The 22,555-nt window shown below is 38.8% G+C and overlaps 1 protein-coding gene across 1 annotated transcript; it reads right to left on the minus strand.

Moving 5' to 3' along the window:
* Positions 1-428: 428 nt before the first annotated feature.
* On the minus strand, positions 429-22,195 carry LOC139151670 (uncharacterized). Its single transcript, XM_070724614.1, has 13 exons — positions 21,176-22,195; positions 20,825-20,931; positions 18,765-20,164; positions 16,764-16,861; positions 16,014-16,081; positions 15,397-15,543; positions 11,022-11,242; positions 10,518-10,642; positions 9,942-10,073; positions 8,998-9,091; positions 6,900-7,028; positions 5,642-5,744; positions 429-3,417 (listed from the first exon to the last, which is right to left on the minus strand). The coding sequence occupies exons 3-13, from the start codon at positions 19,669-19,671 to the stop codon at positions 2,610-2,612; spliced, it is 2,832 nt and encodes a 943-aa protein (XP_070580715.1). The 5' UTR covers positions 19,672-20,164; positions 20,825-20,931; positions 21,176-22,195; the 3' UTR covers positions 429-2,609.
* Between the last annotated feature and the right edge of the window lie 360 nt (positions 22,196-22,555).

Genomic DNA, 22,555 nt, shown 5'->3' on the forward strand with positions numbered 1-22,555 from the left:
AATGAAACAGACTAGATTCCTTGCTATAAATGGTCCTCTATTATTAATAGAGAGGATTATTCCATAGCGAGGTGAGTGCATACGTCAATTTAAACTGCCCATGTGTATAATTCCATAGCAGTGTCGGGCGGAGGGTGGGGGATGGGGTGGGGTTTGAAAATCTCGGCCACTACTTATCCAAGCAAGTATTGTATCTCTTTAATACACCACTGCATAATTGGGAGCTATTTCATTCAGCAGGGTACTGCACAGCATCTTGTCACAAGAAGGTTGGTTTGTGCACAGTCAAACCATAGACAGTATAGCATGGTCAAACAATATTGAGAAAATGCACGCTGGCCGCAGTTGACTGAAAATTGGCCATTTTTATAGAGTGGCCTTATGTAATTGTCAAGAGTTTGTTGGTCGCTATTGACAAAAAAGGCCAGTTTACAGCTCCTTCAATCATCTTCATTTTTCTACAACTCATTAAATCGTCATTAACCATCAACAAAATGATTCCTACATGCTAGTTCCTTTACATGCTAGTACTGGTAATTGATGAACATTGTTATACACAGCCATTGTCATTATTGCTTTCAAGTCCGTTGATTATTGAGCGCATCGAAGCAGCAAAATATCAAATAGAATTATAAAATAAGCATATCTTACATGTAAATTTTACTGTAAATCTTTGCGATGTAAGGCAAAAACCAAACAGCTCTTTTCACAGTAACTAATCATTTTGAGTGATTTACACTATGAGTAGATTCATCAGTTTTGACAGGTGAAAAAAAGTTTGAATTATAAAATTCTAGTCTTCTAGTCAGTCATATAAACTACACATATTTTACCACTGTAATGTTACATTTCAAAAATAATAATGCAAGTACATTAAAAAGCATGTGTTGACTAAAACCATAGACCCTGGAGAAATATCCAGGGTCCATGCTAAAAACCAACACAGCTGGTGGTTGCCCTGTGAGGGCGCTGTTAGCTGGTACCCTGACCTTTTACATTTGTTCCTGTTTGATACTTTGTGAAGTAACATCACTGTATCATGTCTTTAGTGTGTACTGTCCTTTGAAATGAGTGAACACACTCTCAAAAATATACCATCTTTTGAATTTTTTGTGAGAATCACTTGCGAAGCTCTATAGGGTTGTTATACAATGAAACCCGATGTTCAATCATGCTCCAGTTTTTGAAAGAATATATTACAACTTGTAAAAAACAAACCTTACAAAAAAGTTGCATCAAAACTATTACATAGTTCTTTCTTAGCAATTCCCTCTGGTATGACCAAGGTTGATGTACCACAGCAATCATTACATACATGTTCTTTTAAACCGTACCTTGCAGTGCTTTTTATGTCCGCGTTGGAAGCCGACATGAGCTGATATAATTCACCTTTCAGCTTTATTCTGCATTTCATTCCAAACGTGAGCCTCAAATAAGAACTTTTACTGCTGCTTTTGAAAGCCAGGAATGCCCGGCAGAGGAACCAGATTAGCTTACTCAGTGATATGATAGGGTGAACAGAAATCAAATATACTGCCAGTATGAATATTCACCTCCAAGCTTAACCATGGTTACCAGTAACCGTACCGGTATCCTATTTCAGATCTATTAAAGGTTCATTGCTACTACAAAATGGCAGATTGTAAGCTCTCTGATCTTTAAAAAAATTCTGGCAAACATGTAAACCAGCGAAAAACATGTCACATGTAACATTGGTCTTTCAAAAGTTTGTTGGCCCTTTCATTCCCATTTCTCTGTATACAGATTCAATCTTACCATTGAAACAATGAAATTGGACTTCACCATGGTGGTGAATAGGATAGAAATGCTGACATTCTTATGAAGAATATGACCTTTAACCCCTTGATTATCCATTAATGCTGTAAAATTCCCAGCCCCAAAATGAATTAACTTGAGTGTCTTAAAATCCTGGTGCAATCCGACATGTGTTCATGGTATGTTGAGTATACAGGATAACATTGCTTTAAGCATGTGCAATTGAGCTATTTGAGCTACTGGGCCCATACATGTCCATCTAAGTAAGGTTTGCACCTTTGTTATCCGCAGAGAACCAATCTACTGTCACTTTGGTGGTCCCTACAACCATTATCAGAGTTGTCATTGGTTGTAATCATCAGGTTGTACATTGTACAGCCTGGTTATGTGGCCTTGTGTTCATAATGTCAATCATACTGGTTTTCTGTTATTCACTGGTCGACGTAACTGGTCAAATGTCATTTTCCCTAGCCACTTACCAAGGACCTGGTATTTGCATAGTTAACCATGAACTGGTGGAATGGCATTTTTTTTCTCGTGTATGGAAGACCATGTTGGAAGAAATTTTTCCATGCCTATCCAAGGATTAGTATGACCACAAATGGAAGTGTCTAACCAAAGACAAGGAAAATGAAAAATTTCCCTGTGTAAAAGTAACCAAAGACTGATAATTTCATCCAAAGATATTCTGCCTCATCTCCACTCTTTTTCATTCTGTGCGTTTTTTTTAGATTTTTGATTGTTACTGTTTTAACCATTATTGGTGGTGATGTGTTGGAGAGTTACTTCCCCAGAAATACAACACATACTCAAAATTTTTACTCTTCCGGTCATCATGCTGGCTTGCAATAAGCAATCTTCCGGTTCCTGGTATTCTCTTCTGAAACAGTTTGCGGAGTTTGGGAAGGCCTGTTGTACAGCGCCACTTGTTGGGTGACGTGCGAGTGCACGTAGTCTATGAGCTCGTTCAGAGTTATGTACAACTGTTTGGTCACCTTGTCCCTGAAACGGGGACACTCACTGCAGTCGGGATGTGAATTGGATACCTTGATTGGACATCGCTTTGCAGCTTGAAGCCCCGCTATGATATGTCTGGTAAAGAGACTGGTTCCATCTAAGTAGCCAACTGACATCTCTTGACTTTTGCTGGCAGACCACTGCATCACGCTGTAATTTGGCGATTTTGATGGCGTACCTTTCTCGACAACATCGGTTTCCACGAGCTTGTACAGAATAGGAATGCCGTGATCTTGAAATTTTGGTATGCTGTCGGCCGCCAGGTCGTCATCTTCTTTCAAACATGTGTCTGAGTCAATAGAACAGGCTCTATCCAGGAAGAATCCGCTCGGCAGAGGGCCCAGCTCGGCGGCGTAACAGCAGTCCAATATGACGAGCAGCTGGGTGAAATTTATGCCGTGAATTTTCTGTCGGAGTTGGGACGCTTCCAAGCCTTCCTTGCTACTGTTGCAGATCAACTTTGACCCTCGTTTCGAACCGTGTCCCGAGAAGTAAAAGATCAAGCTGGCTTCCTCATCTCCTGCCATCTTCTCCTTCATCAGACTCAGCTGCCGCAGAATATTCTCTGGGGACGGCTTCAGGTCACCTTCTTTATTTTCTGTCATCAGCACAGCGTTTTCTTTCCTGTTAATAAAAGAACACAACAATTATGCACACTCACATTCACCATTCAGTGCCATCACAAAGTGTGAGGGTTTTGGCACATACATGTACATGGAACTTGGATGTTGATGTCAAGAAATTTAGATTGTGGTGGTGTTATTGGACAACCTTTTTGCCAAAATAGTCTTGTTCATAGGCCTGGGTTAGCCTGAACAAAAAATTTAATGGTCACATGTACTCTCAAGAGTTAGTGACCTTCCCCAAAGGCTGTTGATATCACATATGTATAGACATGGAAAACACAGGATGCATCAAGGATGCAATCATGTACATGTAGTTTTGACTTTTCTGCATATGCCCCATAATGCTATACTGTCAAAACTTCTCTTATGATTTGGGGAACTTCTTAATGTGTCACATGATTGGCACAGTAGTCATGAATATCCATATCAGCTTGGATTGTCCTGAACAGTGAAGTAGCTTGTGTCTCCCGGGACGGCATGGTTCCAAACTGAATTCTATGCAGTGCTGCTCTACAAAGCTGGCACAGCCAGGCACAGACACTGTGTAGTCTGCTGAATCAGTTGAGATAGCAAGTTGAAGTTGATTTGATAAAGTGCCATGAGATGCTTGCTAGATTCCTGAGATGTAACTATCCACCATAGAAGACAACAGGAGCACTGTACCGAAGCATACCCTAGCAATTGGTTTGTGGCTAGCTCATGTCTTGCTGCAGTGCCGGTAGATTACTGGTCTTTTTTGTGTGTGTGTGAATGAAAGGTCAGGCCATAGCTTCTGTTAGGTTTTTGGCCACTTCTGGCAGCTACATGTATAGTATAATTCAGTGTTCTCCCCAGGATTTTTTTACAAGAGGGCGAAGACGTGGTGTGGAAGCACCACAAGCGGACCGCGTAAGCGGTTGTGGGGGGAGGTCAGGAGAGGGGGGTCCCTCTCTTGCCGTTATAGCTTTTGAAAACAGAGATTAAAATGGTGTTATTTGGTGGCACTTGGGAGTATTTTTTTCAGATTTCTTTCGTATAAAAAAAATCAACGGAAAAGAATCTGAGATAGTGTTCCTAACTTTTATTCCACTTCACTAATTTCAATGAAGATTACATTTTTGAAAATGAAAAATATGGCGACAGACATACATTTATTCATCAATGTCAAAAACTATCATCATAACACTAAAGCCTACGTGTTCTCAGCCTGATACACTACACGTCTGGCCGAGCCTAAAAATAGGTCATATTTGCTTTGGGAAGGAATACACAAGCAAAATTCTTAACCTCCTACAAAAACTTTGGTGTACTCTGCTGTCCTTGGTTACCCTCAAGCTCCTTGGCATGTTAACTCAGCTAGTCAAAGTCGGTTACCTAACGCACGGCCCTATGGAGGGACTGTGGCTAACGTTACCATGCAAAATACCTGTATGGCATGCCATCGATGAGTTGCACTTGGGCTTACAATCTCGGATGATATCACAAACTTGCGAGATTTGCAAGATCGATGAGAATTATGTTTGCAGCCTGCAGGATCGTGTTCACGCTTGCATTTTGCTTGTAAAGCACATCAACTTTTTTTCCCCGTACATTAAATTGTTTTATTTTTCAGAAAAATCAATCTTTTTCATTTCTGGCAAGGGGGGCGCTCGGAATTTACAAGACAGCGCCACGCCCCTGTTACCTTATTCAGGAGAACACTGGTATACAAACAGATTTTGGATATTTTGTGAAACTCCTGACCAAAATGTGAATGCAATACAGGCAAACAAATGTGATGACTAGGAGTAGAATATACACTTTGTGAAGTTCACCTTAATGGACATGGAGCAAACAGATGGTCCTATCTCGTCCTATGAGAATCAAACACCACTACTGGCGGTCAAAGCCTGGAATCTTTCATTTTTCCCAATATCACTGATTTTTTTTCATTCTTTCACACCACTTTACATGTACATGTGTGATGGCTTAACCAAAATCAATCAGGCTATAGGATTTCTTGCTGTTGGATAAGTTTGGAGCAAACCGTCAATGGAATGGAAGAGATATATTCTCCAGCCCCAACCTAACCCTAGTAAAAATGTCTGTGTGCATGTTCTGAAGAAATCAGAATAAAAGGAGAAGGTACAACCACCAAATAAATAGACTTAGGCATTGCCACAACAAATATATTCCCTACTGATGCACCGCAGAGTTCAGGAAGGATGGTAGCTCTCTGGACGTATGCAGGGGCGTCTTCTCACCTGATAGCACCAATGTTAGGATTGGTGAATTTCCCATGAAGTCTGGTAGCATCACGGTGGAATTCCTCTGCTCCAATGAATATGGCGTAACTGTTGCAGTGACCTAGATGCAAGTTGAGGAGAGTCAAAACTTATTCAGTTTTATCATATTGTTCATTCAAAGCACGTGCACATCATGCTGAGCATTGTGTGCATTCAAGAAACCTGTGATGTTTGTAATTGATATTAAGGCACATATAGAATGCGCCTTGGTGACAGACATTTGGACCCTTGCACTTATTCTTTTGGTCCATCATTTGTGGGGGCTCATTTTTAGAGCTCATACTCATGGAGTAAAAAAGTTTTCACTGGCTTAGTTTTGTGAAAAACAGAATTTTATTTCCCCATAAAGATACCACAGGGATGGTGGCCATTTTCAATTCCAATTTCTGGTACCAAAATTTGTGTAGTGACCCCAAATTTTAGTCTTGATTTTGAAACAGAATAGTTTACAATTTGCTTGATGAAAGTTTGAGCAAAAGGTAAGTCTTTCATTTTGAGGTGTGAAACTACCTTAACTAGAGTACTTTCCTGAGATTGCTACCTTACTTAAATCACAAATTTTGCACAAATTAACAGGTGAAAAGGAGTTGGCTCTGATCTATGCATGCATCACCTTGCACCCCAATTCCTTGGTGTGGACGTCAAACTGAATTGGACCAAACTACCGGTAGAGTGATGACAGGCTTAGTGATTAAACCTTAGTTGTGATTGACTTTATAATAAAACAAAGTATGAGTGTCATATCGGTTTACACTGGGGCTGAAATACCGTACCATTTCCAGATGTTACAATAGTCTGGTCTTACAATAGTCTGGACAGGGATGACAGGATGAAAAAATGAAATCATCAAGCATCCACACAGTGATGCCGGAATTTATGGAAAGGATGAACAACGGCTGGCAAAAGCCATGCCCTCAAGAAGTTTCTTGGCCTTACCATCTGAGTTGGTAAAGCCGTACTCAGGTGAAGCAAGTTGAGCTAATGATGAACGACGTCTGTGACTTATGCATGCCTTGAATATATAATACAGTAACTTGTGATTATAGGTTGGTGAATATTATCCACATTTGATTTGGATATTAACACAACGCCAATTATAACACACTTTGCTGAGATACATTCGTGTAGGAAATCAACCCTTAGACGGCCCTGATGCCATGTTCATAATGAATGTACATGTAAGTTGCATAACAATTCGAAAAAGACATTGACCCACCGATAGGAGGTTTTGCGTCGCCATGTTCCGGGCACACTAATGGATTCTTGTGTGAGTCAAGGTGACACTGTAGACAAACCTTATCGCATGAGCTGCGACAGTCCTTGCTCAGCAACGGCAGGGAAGGAACTGAAGAATTATAAGACAACCAAAATAATATTATATAGGGCTCAGCCCTTGGTGTCGCGCCAGGGTTAAGATTGGCAATGTTATTTGTATTGATTCATGATGAAATGTAATTAATTGTTACTTCATAAACGTATATATGACAACTATGCCCAGTTTCCCTCTGATGAAAGCAGTTCACGTACGTACCACGCCGTTCAAACCCTGCAGCAGGGCAGGTATAGATTTTCTGTAACGTGTAAAAATTTGGACAAAAATTGGCAAGTTTTACATTGATAACAGCCTATTGCGTTAAACAAGGGACGTATCATGCAATCATTATCATTGCAATGGTAACCGCACTGCCCAACTTCCACTTGCAAGCTGAAAACTATAGCGTTCCGTCTAAAAACTGGCAATTTTTGAATTAATTATTGACACTGGGGGCGCTTTTCTAAAATTCAATCCCAGCATTCTTTGCGTATGCCACCGTTCATATGCGCGACTGTTTTCTCCCTTTATCTATATTAACGATATTCTGTATCAGCGACAAGGTGCATAATAACATTTACTGGCTAATAAAAAAGGTATATTTATAAGGAGCGAGCCGAGAGCGCCGAAGGCCGCTCGCGAAGCGAGCATTAAGACTAACGCGTGTGTACAAGAAATTTAGAATGGAATCTCTATATACCTACGAGTTTGAAAAGAGAGCACAGTTCCATGGAGGCGGCCATTTTGAATACTTTTACACGGATTGCGTGAAATTAAAGATATCATCTACCACAAAACTACTCGACAATGTGTATTGCCGACAAAAGAATCTCTCTGTTCCAAAGAAAGTGTGAAATTTGTTTCAAAATGACTATTTTCGATCACTTTTGAAGGCCCGGATCGGTCATCACTAGGCGCCGCCATTTTGAAACAAGCCTACTCTCGCGAGAACGAACGGTCAACTCACGCGAGAATTAAAAATAGTGTGCTGAGAGCTAGCTACCGACGGGAATATCAAGTACGTGTTTTACATTAGACTGCCTCTGTTCCCGCCCCTGTTTAATATAATAAACTGATCGGAATCATATAATTTACCAGTTTTAAATAATTTTCGTTAGTGAACTTGGCATTTCCGAGTTAAATTGCTATAAATGTTATTCTAGAAAACAATTGACAACAATTCAACCTCAACGAGTCAATGGCTAAGTTATGAATCATGCATCAAACACAGAAATTAGCATGCTATTGCCTGAAAACATCAATGACGATATACTACGCTGCGCTCGCTCTCAGGTCAGACCTGTTACATATTAATATGCACTTGTTTCGTATTTGTTTATTTACGAGTACTCAAAAAAAACAACATGGCGGCGCCCACGAAAGAAGGGTACACTTCCGGTTACTCGCATAGTATATTATGAATAAGCGCATGCGTAGTCAGTAAGCCGCTGGCGCGACTATTACTGACAATCTGTGTATGATTATTTCATGAGAAGTTCCTGAAGAGCAGATACGACAAATGTAAAAGACATTGTATATACTATGTCCATTTCACACACCTAACTAGATTACTACATATTAGTTTGAAAGGATAAAGATGTAGGCAAACTGAAATTAATCATTATTCACTCACAAGATGTATACATGACCTTCAAGTTATAATAAATGTAAAATATTTCATGCAAGTAAAATTTGCAATTTTTTTGAAAATGTTTGATTGAAATTTCAGAAATTAAAGGGAGACAGTGGTTGGAACTGCGCCTGTGCAAGTTTCTTTTTTACATACCATATGTTTTGTGCATAATATCAAGATGCACCTCATCATCATAGCTGCAACATTTAAATTATACGATGTAGATTATGACAGACATGTTTTAACTTTCATCAATCACCATTGTACCTAGAATACAGTGTTGTCATTGATCATATGGGTCCCATACGACCTTTGAGTGCAGTTCCAATGACTGTATCCCTTTAAGTGTGTGGATTGTAACGTACTTACCTCTGGGATTAGAATAACAAATAACACATAAATTTCTACTTAGAGCCTCCGCAGGCTCTGTGTAAATTTGACGACTTGCATCTCTGGCTAGAGTCTGTTTAGAGAATGAAAAAGACCAATGCTTATCTCAATGTTATGCGTGTAAACTGAAGTGTGGTGTTTGTTCCATCCAAAAAACACTCTCCGAAAAACCTAGTGAACATTCCATTTACAAACCAAATCTTGTTCTCTATGTTCTGTTGTTAATGTTTACATGCTGAACTCTAAACTTAACTGAACACTATTTTGACAACTTTCTGGTGCAAACTTGAAATTGAGACAACCATTTTTCGCCAAAACCCATAAACGCACCTTTGGTATAGCACCTATTTTGCCAGTCAGCGGATGCTTATAAAGTAACTGCAAGTGCAATTCCCAAATCATTTACTTCTTCAAACCCTCAGCCAGATTACAGAAAAACATAGAATTTCAGTGTGGCATTTGACAAAAATTCATGGAAAAATAGCTAATTTGCATAGCTAATTCAAACTTGATGTTCATATTTACCACAAGTTCTAGTCGATTTGATTCGATAGGTTATTTTTTCATTGCCCATCATAATTTACAACATTAATGTGTGTGTCTGTGTGGGAAATATCAAAATAACACTTGCTGTAGTTGATTGCTTTGAACTAGAATATTTTTTAAAAGATGCCACGAGCAGAAAATTGACATTTGACAAATTTAACTTCAAATCCTAAAAACATACCCACAAATATACAGACATACAGACGCCACCGACTCATCATATAAGCTCCTTTTGGTATTTATATATAAAACCAAATAATTCACGCGAAAGTGAAAGAGACCCTTTAAATACATTTAACATACAAAAATTGTACACTGATGTAATCAAACGTAGTATCTGTAAATTCTGTACCTTCAATTCAAAGGGTGTAGCTTACCTTAATCCGTTCATGTAGATCCTCAAGTTCAATCCTCTCTGATGGATCTGTCATCAGACACATGCACATCAATTCAGCAAATTTCCTTGTAAAGGACAAGTTCTCACTTGTACTGTCTACTGGCCAGATATCCTGTTATTATAATTTATTATAAATAATTCATTATACATTATTGTAAATATTGGCAAAAAAATCTGTGAAATATGCCATGACAAGGTATAGGATGAGTAGATATTCATCCAACTCCCAAGGTGTGTGGTTGATTCATCAAATTTGAATGACATGTGATCAGACAGGTCTGCCCAATATGGCTCTGGATGTGAGAATTATTGCAGCTTAGTGGCTGCTAGCAGCCATATTGGACTGTATCACTAAACAAGTTTATGTGCATATGTACCTTGTAGTACCTGAGCTTGAGCGAAATCAGTCCGGGTGTGTCTGAGTAATGACTGGGAACATTAGGATGGACAGAGAGACAGACAGACAGAGTCTATTCCGTTACTCTTGGGACTTTGTTCCCATGGACTAAAAATACAGATGTACATGCGTTGAAACAAATGTTAACAGCCATCATACCTTTGAGGCAAGCTCTAGCACTTTCTCAACGTCCTTGAGATAACCTTCCCTCTTCAAAAATACACAGTAAGGCTTCTTTTCACATTCATGGAATGCTGGTTTTCTGGTAAGTGCACGAAACATTACTGAAAACAATCAAGAGCACATGACAGTTATTACAGTCAGCCATAGGGTACTTGTGCTACAAATAAAATGTTATTCGTGACAAACTTTCCTACTTTTCTGAAGACTATTTGACTTACATCAAATATAATTACGACACAAAATGATCTTTACAGCCCTACATGCCTAGCAATGGTCATCCTCAATTAGTAGATTCTTCAGAAGTTGTGTACCGGTATATCATTCTGTAGCACAGATTGGAAACACTATGAAATTTAGTGAAGATATTATTCCCTTACTTCCGCACAGCTCACAAAGCATGATGTTCAGTCAGATGAATATTTCCAAAAGTTCTCTGCTCAAACTGGGCCTTCCATTCTAAACTCTGTATGGCATATTTACCTACACCAAGGCTGTAGATGTCATTTGTGGGGCTGGTTGACCAGTCCTGCATCATGATTGGGTCTTGATATCCCGGTGTGCCTGGGTGACTGCTGGTCAGGGAAGCCCGGGATTTGTATGGATCAATTTCCCTAGATAGGCCTACATCTCCAAGTCTGGCATTGAAAAATGCATCCAGCAGGATGTTGGCCGGTTTCACGTCTAGATGGAGGATTCGTGGGCTGATGGGGCAATATAAAATATATTTTTTATACCAAAAAAAACACAATGACAGAATTTCCACGTTATATGCTGGAAGACATTGGTGACATTAGCTAGTGTGACAATCACGCGTTACTGCTGAGTGTTTTCGACTTTGAAAAGGATGTACATTACACTCAGTGTGACCGTTTTGGACAGGGTAGTTGAATTTCGCCCAAAGTCGTTTCGTAAATGACCAGCAATACGAAATCTTATTACCATACCTTTCGAAACTTTATTGTGGTTATCCTCAAACTCAGTTGACACGACGGGAGTGGTATTTCGGGGTCAAAGTTGCCAAAGTTTTGACCCCATGTTGAAGGCGTAATAATCGGATTGCAATCCCAGAAATCGGACGTCGTGTTTGGAATGTGATTAGGAGCTAAGTATTGATAATTTGAAACTTCAAACCACCGATTTTTAATTTCGATGTGTTTAGAAAACTGTATATAAGAATATTTCATGATAATTAGTTATGTTTAATCCATGGACGACTCAACTATATTTCGACGTGTATAGCGCTTAGATATCGGACACGGGCTGTCTCTGTGTGTGTTGCTTTCGGCACCTTGTATCGTACGGTGTGGCTAACTTCGCTAAGTTTGTTCAGTGAGTATTACTTATAATTGTTTCCATTGCATATTTTGTTTGTATTAGAATCGCACAGGCATTATTTAATAAAAATAGCGAGTATATTTCATCGTATGGAATTATTTACCTGTCAAGTTTTTACGCGGTAAGTCACTTACTACGTTTACACATGCTAAATATTGTCTGTCCGAAAACTTGTACACTTCTTACGTTCATTAAATGTACTTTTTTTCTCGAAACAACTGCGCAGTTTTCGTTAAAACTACATGCAATCGTAGCGAACAATGGAAAGAATATTTTCAAAATCATTATTCTCCCCCACATTCAAAATTCAATGCTAAATCAGGACTTTAGTCAAAATTTCAGTTACTTTGACCTGACGGCAGTATGTTGACAGTATCACTGACGCGGTATCAGACGACAATTTGTGACCGCCGCTCGTAGCGAACTCAATAGCTTCTACCAAAAAACTATCGAAAACGGGACAACAGTGTCACCTGACTTAATATGAGGTCACATGACCTGTAAAACGCTATCGATACGGAGCGAAGTGAGTGTAACTAACAGCATGTCACTAAATGTCCGAAAACTGAGGTCGTCCGAAAACTGTCACACTGAGTGTACATTCACTGTACACAATCCAGTGTAAAGTCAATTTACTATTAAACATAGATTTAGGACACTAACAATGCAGTGATAACAAAAGCTAATATTACCACTATTGTAAAAACTGACAAAAATAAACCAGCAACCATAAAGACAAAAATATAGGAAGATAATCAAATTATGAAGGTGTATATATATATATATATATATATATATATATATATATATATATATATATATATATAATATATATATATATATATATATATATATATATAATATATATATATATATATATAAATAAACAGATTACTTCAAGTACAAAGTAATGAAATCGAGGACACTGTATACTTTGTGATATATATATATATATATATATATATATATATATATATATATATATATATTTATGCATATGTATATATATATATTATAATATAATATATATATATATATATATATATATATATATATATATATATATATATATATATATATATATAACGGGGGTATGTAATATTTAGGTATGTGTGAGTAATATTTCTGTTGGAAAAAATCTGAAAAACATGCAGACTATACAAATGGGCCATCTTAATTTCATTTGGCTTAACAATTAAAAATCCAGCTGTCATGGAAATTTCACATTCATGACAGCAGAGGCAGACGGAAAGAATTGCCCCTCTAGGGATTGTCCCTTTTTGTTCCTCCTGAGCGACGGATCTTTGAGTCTAGACAGCAGGATGACAGAAATATTGGCCGCCAATCTATCTGTGCAGCGATGTTGATCCTGTTACGCAATACACTCACTGTACTGTACCTCTGCAAACTAGTTATATTGATATGCATGATATTGAGAGGAAGCCCTTCAATTACCATCTAGATAAAAATCTCTGTATTACATAAGAGAACTGTCTAACCTGGCACAATCTCTGACTATTACATGCCCTGTCTCATTTCTTTCTGAAAATTAAAGTTTCAATATATATACAAAAATTTTCTACACATCCAACTTGGAGATTTTTCAAAGACATTGTCTGAAAAATATTTCTCCAAACACATTCAACCTATCCTTTAACATTCCCTACGCAGCAATATACCTACCAATTTGCTAGGAAGTAGCTATCACATGTCATGATTGCGGCAAATGCTTTGACTGGCACTGACAGTGAATATGTTAGAAACATAAACATATAAACACACTGCAATTCTTCATTCATAAAACTAACCTACAGCATATTAAAATTAATTCAAACAATGTGAAAACATTGTCTCTTATATTTTGACTTCGCACTAAGGCTAGTTCCTTGTATTTTGATCTTCAAATCAGATACAGGGGTGTGCTTGGTAACCTTTCACGGATTTTTGTGATCGTTTTAAGCATTTCATCTGTCTCTGTAAAGCTAGCGTCAATCCAAGAATGAGGTTACGTGTACTTCTACATCAGAATAGTTTCTATTTTTAGAATAAACATCACATTACTTTGTCAGTCTTTCACAGCATACCTATAGTAATATTTGTACTTTGTACCTTGCCGGGTGAAAGGTTATGTTTTATTTCCCTCTGTGCATTAAAATTTTGTGATCGGTTATCTTCCACCATTTCCTACTGATCTACTAACTGCACTGTGACAAATACACAAAAAGTAATTTTTTTAGTTTTCATTGCATGTATTCACAGACCATTTTCTGTGAACCCTTTCAGGACCAAAACTTTGCGACAACTTTATAATTTCCTAATTTACAGTAAAGTTAAACCTCTACAAAGGGAAATACATGAAGGGGTGAAAGGGTGAAAGGGCAAAGGTCATGTTGCAAATGCTTCAGTTTTTCTGTCAATAATTTTACAGGTATTACCATTCCATCTGACAGCAACTTACAAAATTCAAAACCTGCAACTAAGTTTTGATGAAAATGTTGGACAAACCGGCCTCTTGCAATCACACTGTCTCCCCAAGATGAATCTTTTTGCGTACAATTTACTCTGACTTGGTCACCTTTTCATCCGTGGTAACATTATTTGTAGTCATTTGTAAGATCAAACAGAGAAGTGACTGCTTTGCTTAGCATGGCCACTCCACAAATGTGCACGAGAAAACAGCATTTGAATTGAAACATTTTACTAAGTGTAGGTTTTTGCTAAATGCAGTGTTCATTTCATCATCACCGTATGAAAATGGTTACGTGGAACTCATAAATGGCAGATGGCCAAGAGACGACTTGTGTCCTTTCCACTATTTTTCAGACCAACATGCAGGAAAAATACTGAAAATTTTTTTCTCAGTCTTCAAGTTTTATCATATGAAGATATTACTTTACATGATTGTGTTATTTTTGTTACATCAGCATATCCATGGAAAAAGTCCACTGATCGGTTCGGTTCACACGTGAAAGAAAATTTTATATCGCATAAGAGCAGAGTTGCAGCACGCCCTGAACACTGATGAATTTTTCTACAATGTAAATACTTGATCAATAAATTTAAGGAGTGTATGAGATAGGAATTATGGATTGATCTTTTTGGACTATAAAACAATGTACAATAACTACAGTTAAATTTTATTCATTTTCCATAATAGTGCATCAAAACTGGTAGTTGCAGCAGCAAAACTTACACAGTCAAAAGTAAACATGTACAGCAACACGTCAAAGGCAGAATGTCAGTTGACAGTAATTATTCATATTTCACAGCCAATAAATATTATGTAACTTCATCCGTGTGGGCTCTCAGTTTAATAGCGAAAAACCCAGAATTTTGATATACTGTCATGATATAATAGCAGTAAATCACCCATAATGTGTACACAACAATGATTTGACCAGTTCACTCCATACGTGCACTTGCCATCGCTCATGTGTCTGTCATTGAACTGGTCAAATCCTTACAATTTCTTATCATTGTTCACACGGTACATCCTGAAAGCCGTGTGTCTGCTACTTACTTATGACTGTGCATGTAGATTAACGCTGAGCTGACTTGTGTAATTATTGCTAGACACTTCTGCCAGGTAAGCCTACTGTCCATGGTGTCAATGGCCCCCTTCAAGTCTCCGCCTTCCATGTATGGATACACAATACACAGCGGTTTGCTGCAGTGGAAGAGAACAAGCAATGACAGTCAAGATCTTATTACTGCGATGACCCAATTATTTGGGATTGCGATCGGCTAGTTGTGTGTATTAGATAGAGCATTGTATCGGTTACCTTCGTAATTGTCCATTGGAACTGAGAAAAACTTTGTTTGGAATGTTTACTTGCAGCAGTAGTTCTGACACCAAGCAAAGTTCATTGACCTCCATTGTATATTGCCATTGATAACTATAATGTTCATAACTAATATTAAAAGTAACATTTTCTGCTTTACCCAACACATCCACTTTTTTTACTTAATTTTTTCCAAGTGAACAAGCATAGAAATGAGGAGAGTGTGGATCCACTAATGCACCAGGTTGGGGAAAAAATTCGCTTTTTGGCAGAATTGAGTTTTCAAAGATGGTTGGCAAAATTCAACAGATCTGCTAGCGTGTTGTTTCCACAACTGGAAATGTTGGATGCTTACCCAGGCTCTTCACAAACACCCAGGACTGGAACAATGAAAGGGTGGCGTACACTAGCAACACTCTGCTCCTTGATATCAAAAAAAGAAACAAAAGAAATTACATACAAATAGTGATTGCCAAATGCATTCAGTGACTGAACTTTGCTTATGAACATTCCTCATCATCTCTAATCTTCTGTTCCAGCTTCCATATGATAACACAATTTTGACCTGACCTTATCTGACCTGACCTGACCTAAATGTACCTGATCTTGTACACACTTGGAATTTTCTGACCTTTTTCAGAAATTATCTGTCACTTCGATAGTTTTACTCTTTTCTTCTGAGACATAAAATGAAAATGTCCTCCACCAACTTATCCTATTGCCTAGAGACAGGTCACAGGAAACATGCATTGTTTTATTTCTATCTGGTGACGGTGAATGCAAATACTGATATGTCTGAAACGGCTAAAGTGCATAGGGCACATTTGTTAAACATTCTCATATTTGCCAAAGCCATAAAATTCATGTGTGAATTCAAAGTCTTCATGTCACTTTTGAAAAGTGTAGGCACTGATCTGATGATTTATATCTTCATTTGCAAAGAAATTCAGTTTTTTAACACAAACTGATTCTTAGATTGTGAATAATGACACTAAAAGTCAAGTTGAGGTCCGTTTCCAATATACCTGAGACCTTGCTATGGATTCTTACCATCCAAATCAGGGTACATCAATCATTGGTTGAGCTGTAATCATGGGTTACTTACCCTTTGAAACTCTCTTTCACCTTGATCTGTCCGTGATTCAATTTTCATTCGCTTTATGGCGATGGCACAAGTGACTCCACATTCGAGAGTCAGCTTGCCTGTTGGAAAGTAAATGCACATAGTTACAATCACTACATCGATACATGGCGTTTCCTTACACCCAGTGTTCATCCATTTTTGTGTTGCTCTCTATTTGTGATTACATAACAGACATTTTGTTTGGATGGCAAACAAAAGTGTTTGCCACACTTGTGTTGTTGTTACAAGGGCAAGGTTTTCATTTCTTGGTCTACGTCATCATTTCTGAAACTGTAACCCCATAATCTGTGTGTAAGTGTGTTTCTTTAACAGACTAGGGATGCAAGCAAGCAGAATCTAGGAAGTCCTAAACTAGTTACATTTTTCTCTGTAATTTCCATTGCAAATGACATAAAAAACTGATGTGCATTATGTACAGTACATACCGGTACTTGTATATGAATGGCATATAAAGGCCTCTTTCTTAACACAGAATAAAATTGGCTTTGACTTTGAAATAATTTGCAGTTTTTCATATTAAAAAAAAAATTGCAGTCAATGATACAATTGCTATTAAAATAAACTTCACTGATTGAATTGAACTGCCCTCTAAAATTGAACTTTACTTTTACTATTCTGCACGCCTGGCAATCTGGTTGCTTACACTATCAAAACTTCGGAAGAGCTTGAATGTTCTCCCTGAATAAGGTAACAGGGGCGTGGCGCCCTCTTGTAAATTCGAGCGCCCCTTGCCAGAAATGAAAAAGATTTATTTTGTTGAAAAATAAAACAATAAAATGTACGGGGGAAAAAAGTTGACAGTGATTTACATGCAAAATGCAAGCGTGATCGTTGATCCTGCAGGCTGCAAACGTAATTCTCATCGATCTTGCAAATCTCGCGAGTTTGTGATGTCATCCGAGATCATAAGCCCATGTGCAACTCATTCATTGATGGCAGCCATATTTGCATGGCACAGGCCATAACGTTAGCCACGGTCAGTCCCTCCATAGCTATGGAGGGGCCGTGCATTAGGTAACCGACTTAGCTGTATAAACATGCCTAGGAACTTGAGGGTAACCAAGGACAGCAGAGTACTCTGAAGTTTTTATAGGAGGTTAGAATTTCGCTTGTGTATTCCTTCCCAAAGCAAAACGACCTATTGTTAGACTCGGTCGGACGTGTACGTGTATCAGGCTGAGAACACATAAGCGTAAGTGTTATGGTGATAATTTTGACATCGATGAATAAATGTATGTCTGTCGCTATGTTTTCGTTTTCAAAAAATATAATCTTCATTGAAATCAGTGAACTGGAATAAAAGTTATGGAACACTGTCTCAGATTTCTTTTCCTTTGAGCTTTTTTATATGAAAAAAATCTGAAAAAATACTCCCCAAGTGCCACCAAATAACACTATTTTAATCTCTGTTTTTCAAAAGCTCCAATGGCAGGAGGAGGGACACCCCCCCTCCTGACCTCTCCCTGCGACCGCGTAAGTCTTTCCCTCTTTTAACAAAATCCTGGGGAGAACACTGAGCTCTAATGTGTCTCTCCAGAGTTTGACCTCGCGATGTATAGCATGGGTTTCTCTGATACAATTAAGGTAGAATGCGCCTCATTGACAGATATTCAGACTCTAAAACTTCCACAACTCTTTTTTTCTGATGTACCACTCCTGGGCTTATTTTAAAGTTCTTGGTGTAAGAACAATTTTAATTGTCTAAGTTTTCGAAAATCAAAAAATATTCTCCATAGAGTTAACACGGGGATGGCCGCCATTTTGAATTCCGAATATCAGTAAATGTTGGGTGATTTGCTTCACTGGTACCAAAATTTTCACGGTGACCCCCGATTATTATTCTTGATTTTGAAAGAGTACAGTGAAAAGATTCCTGAAGAAAGCTTGAGCAAAAGTTTAAGGCTTTCACTTTCGAGGTGCATACTACCTTAACACTGTTTATAGAATTACATTCATCCTTACCTTTGTAGACATTTCCAAAACCGCCTTCACAGCATATTTCATCTTTGAATTGATTGGCCACCTTTGACATCTGGTCGTACGTGAAAATCTTCAGTCTGTGTCCCATTTTTGTCTCCTTCCATTGTGTGGAGGGGTCATGGATGACATTGGAGCTTTCCTGCAGCGGGTTGGATGTGACGGTGCTGCCCTCCTCACTTGCTGACTGTGGATAATTGATCTGTGGGGGCTCCACGGTGGATGCTGTTGTGGTCATGGTGCTTGTATGAGAGGCTGCAGAAGCTGAAGAACTCAAAGACGTTTCAGAACCCACAGACAATTCTTCCGAACCTGCAGAGAGTCCTCCAGCTGCTGGATCGGCTTCAGAACTACTGGTAACTTCTCCAGGGGGCTGCTGTGCCTCAGAACCACTAGCAAATGGTCCATGAGTCTGTCTTGCTTCAAAACCCGAAGAAAGTCCTGTAGAAGCTGGTGTTACTTCTGAACTCATGGAAGGATCTCCAGGACTGCGTGTTGCTTCTGAGCCCCTGGCAAGTCCTGCATGAGGCTGTATTGCTTCTGAACCCCTGGTGAGTCCTTCACCTGTCTGGGGTGTTTCTACTTTCATTGGCTCTGCAATCTCTCTAACTGTTGGAGATGTGTCCAAACCCCTAGTCATTCTTTCAGGGATTAGCACCGGTTCTGCTTCCAAAGCAGGTCTACTGGGATTTGGCGCTGGCACCACCCTTGTGGCAAATCCTCCACTTGTGGTGCCACTGGCCACTTCTGCATTCCCTGATTGAGTTAAGCCCCTCAACTGGTCGTACCGCTGCCTTGTTTGCCATGCTAACTGGTGTGAGAAGCCCTCATGTGGGGATCTGGAAGGTAGTGATGGCCACCTTGTTGATAAGGACCAGATGGAGTCATCCATTGTCTTATACCCACTGCTGGTTGTTGGTTTCTACTCTGACCAATATCAGTATCATCATGATGATCATGATGGGTCCTGGGTTGGGACCCCTGCACCATACTGTTGTCCACAAACGGTATGGACTGTTCGGTTTGTGAATTGAAAGCCTGATCTCCACTTCCTTCATGCCAGTGAGACTGGTTACCAGACCCATGCAGATGTGAAAACATGAACGATGTGTTTTCTGGGGCACGCAACGATGTTGTGCTTATACTTCTGGCAGTACTAGGACGCGCAAGTGAGGGGTAATCCCCTGGTAGCACTGCTAAATTTTCATGACTTCTTGAGGGCCTTGGTGTTGACACAAGGCCAGGCATAGGGTAATTGGCGTATTGTGGATGGAGCTGGTGATGACCTTGGTGTGGACTAAGGCTCAGACCACGCATTTCATTGGTAGGCACTGGCCCTGCAAAATAGTCTGGAGTGAGAAGTTCAGGTCCAGCGTGTCTTGTTTCTGCAATAGAAACAAAATATTCTGAGAGTACAGTTTCAATTGATGCAAGTAAAGTCTTCAATGTTTGCATACATTTTAAGTACAGGTAATACATGTGGACAAATATACAAATACACGAAACATACAAATACTCAAGCAAACTTTGCGATCCACAGTGAACTTGGTTTTTGCCTCATACATTATGTTGTTGCAACAATTTTTTTCACCCATTATGGGTCAGGAGGGGATACACTATGATTAATTAACCCAGCAGAATGAAAAGGAAGAATAAATGAACTCGTATTGCAACAAATTCCCGTTGTGACATTTGTCTCTAGAATTACCAGTTTCTGAAGCAAACAGCTAAGTTATATGTTCAGATTTGAAACATTCCACATTCCTGACATTCTGACCACCAGGTTTACAAATGAACAGCTGAAGTGTTTTCAAATCATGGTATTCTCAAAGTTTCATAAAGATCAGCATATCAATTCCCAGAGAATTTATAAACAGGAAAATTGTCCTAAACCAAAATTTTGTGCATTGTGTGTGGTACATGTGGGTAAATGTTTAAATTCCCAAAAATGAACATGAAAATGAAATGTTCAATTCCATCTGTGACAGAATCAACTCAAGACGTAGTGATTTACATCAAAGTTAGGAAGAAAACTTGAACTTAACCAGGTGTAAGTGACATCTGTCCAACTTGAGTTGAAGGTTTGTTAGTAGGTGTGGCATGTGGTAGCAAAGTGGCACCGTGTATAAGGACTGGTTCTGATGTGAATTCTCTCTCTGAAAGAAACGGTTTTGTGAAACAGTTAACCACTGAAGCTGGCAAGTCACTAAATTACTCATATTCAAACTGAGAAGAAAACATATGTGTTTACGTCTAAAGCTGCTATGACAGACAAAGCCAAGAGGGTGAAAATTCATATAGTTTGGGCTTGATAATATCTTTTACTGACTTGGCAGATGGGGAAGTGATACTGTCTAGCAGTAAAAGGGTAACAGGCGCACTTTTAAGACGGATACTTACTGAGAAGATCAGCCAAATCATCCCTGTCAATATTTCTAAGGGCTTCTTCAAGACCATTGTCCTCAAGCAGATTCTCTTCTGTGATTACTTCTTTTTTCTCCAGATGTCTGAAAGTAGTCCACACACATCCAGACTCTCTCACGCTGGCTGACAATTCAACTTGCCAGTTATATACAAGCGCCTCGAAGTCGTCCCTTTGCAAGTCCTTGCCTATCTGAAACATCACTCTCCGAAAATGGCTGATCTGTTTTGTCCCCGAGTGTGGCAGATCCTTGAGGTGATCCTTAATCAATTTCTGATGATCAATCAGCTCAAGTAGTTCCCGGAGGATCTCGCAGTCGTTCTCGTCTAGTTTGCTTAACTTCCGCAGTTTATCAAACAAATCCCGTGCCAATTTACACTCTTCCAAATGTCCGTCGGAAATGATACCAGTCAACAAGTATTTCATTCTTTGGATATCAACTTTGGTGAGCTCAAAAGATATCTTATTCAGCTTAGTCTGAAATTTCACTATATTTGAGTTGGCCATTGTTAACAAGGTTTCTACAGATTATGGCAAAGTTTTGACTAGATTGGTGAAAAAAAATGAGCTAGCTAATGTAAAATCCCTTTTTAGAAAAAAAAACTGCAGTATAGTTGATGGTGGAATTAAAACGGTTTCTCCATTGATGATCCAACCGTTCAAATGTTGAAAACTACCCTGTAAGTGAGTTGAGAAATTGTACATTTACTGATAAATTTACAACAATCAAGTCAGATTAAAATGATATTTCACTCAGTGATTCACGCAGAGTCTTCAGAAAGGCTGGATATTTGTCGTCTCAATGTTTAAAAGAAATGACAAAACGTATCCAAGAATCTTCAACTTGTGGCGAGTTTTCTCCTCAGTTATGTCTGAATAGTTTGAGTCCCATCCAGTTGATGAAGACGAAGAAGATGGCCACTGGAATGGTTGCTGGAACTAGAAGACTGTAATAACAGGTCGATTTGCCGTCCATGCAACAATCTGGAAAATCCTAGAGGGTGTCGAGTGAGAGATGGACAGAAAAAAACTAATGAGAAAAGCCCCATATATATAGTATGTGTACCTGGTCAAAGTTACATACAGGTCATGACCACTGTTGCATTTAGGGTGACATTTTTGTTGTAAACTTGTAATGTGGCAACAGTCACTGTATATGTAATGGCAATACAGTGAAGATTTTTGCATTGTGCTTATACTCAATGAAGAAACAACACTTGCTGTGGGCACATGTACGCAGACAGGTATGTATGCTTGCAGCCAGGTATGTGTGATATATAACACTTGTCTTGCAGCTCATACTATAGGGAGCAAATAGCACCCAAATTATTATATATATCAACACAGGAGTATT

Source organism: Ptychodera flava, chromosome 15 (genome assembly GCF_041260155.1).
Source record: "Ptychodera flava strain L36383 chromosome 15, AS_Pfla_20210202, whole genome shotgun sequence".
Lineage (NCBI taxonomy): Eukaryota > Metazoa > Hemichordata > Enteropneusta > Ptychoderidae > Ptychodera > Ptychodera flava.

Excerpts from the sequence above, each read along its gene's own strand:
- LOC139151670 (XM_070724614.1), bottom strand. The coding sequence starts at position 19,671 with ATGGATGACTCCATCTGGTCCTTATCAACAAGGTGGCCATCACTACCT. Across the intron at positions 10,643-11,021 it reads CATCTACAGCCTTGGTGTAG|TAATGTTTCGTGCACTTACC; the intron begins GTAAATATGCCA and ends GATTGTTTTCAG. Across the intron at positions 9,092-9,941 it reads ATCTACATGAACGGATTAAG|ACTCTAGCCAGAGATGCAAG; the intron begins GTAAGCTACACC and ends TTCTCTAAACAG.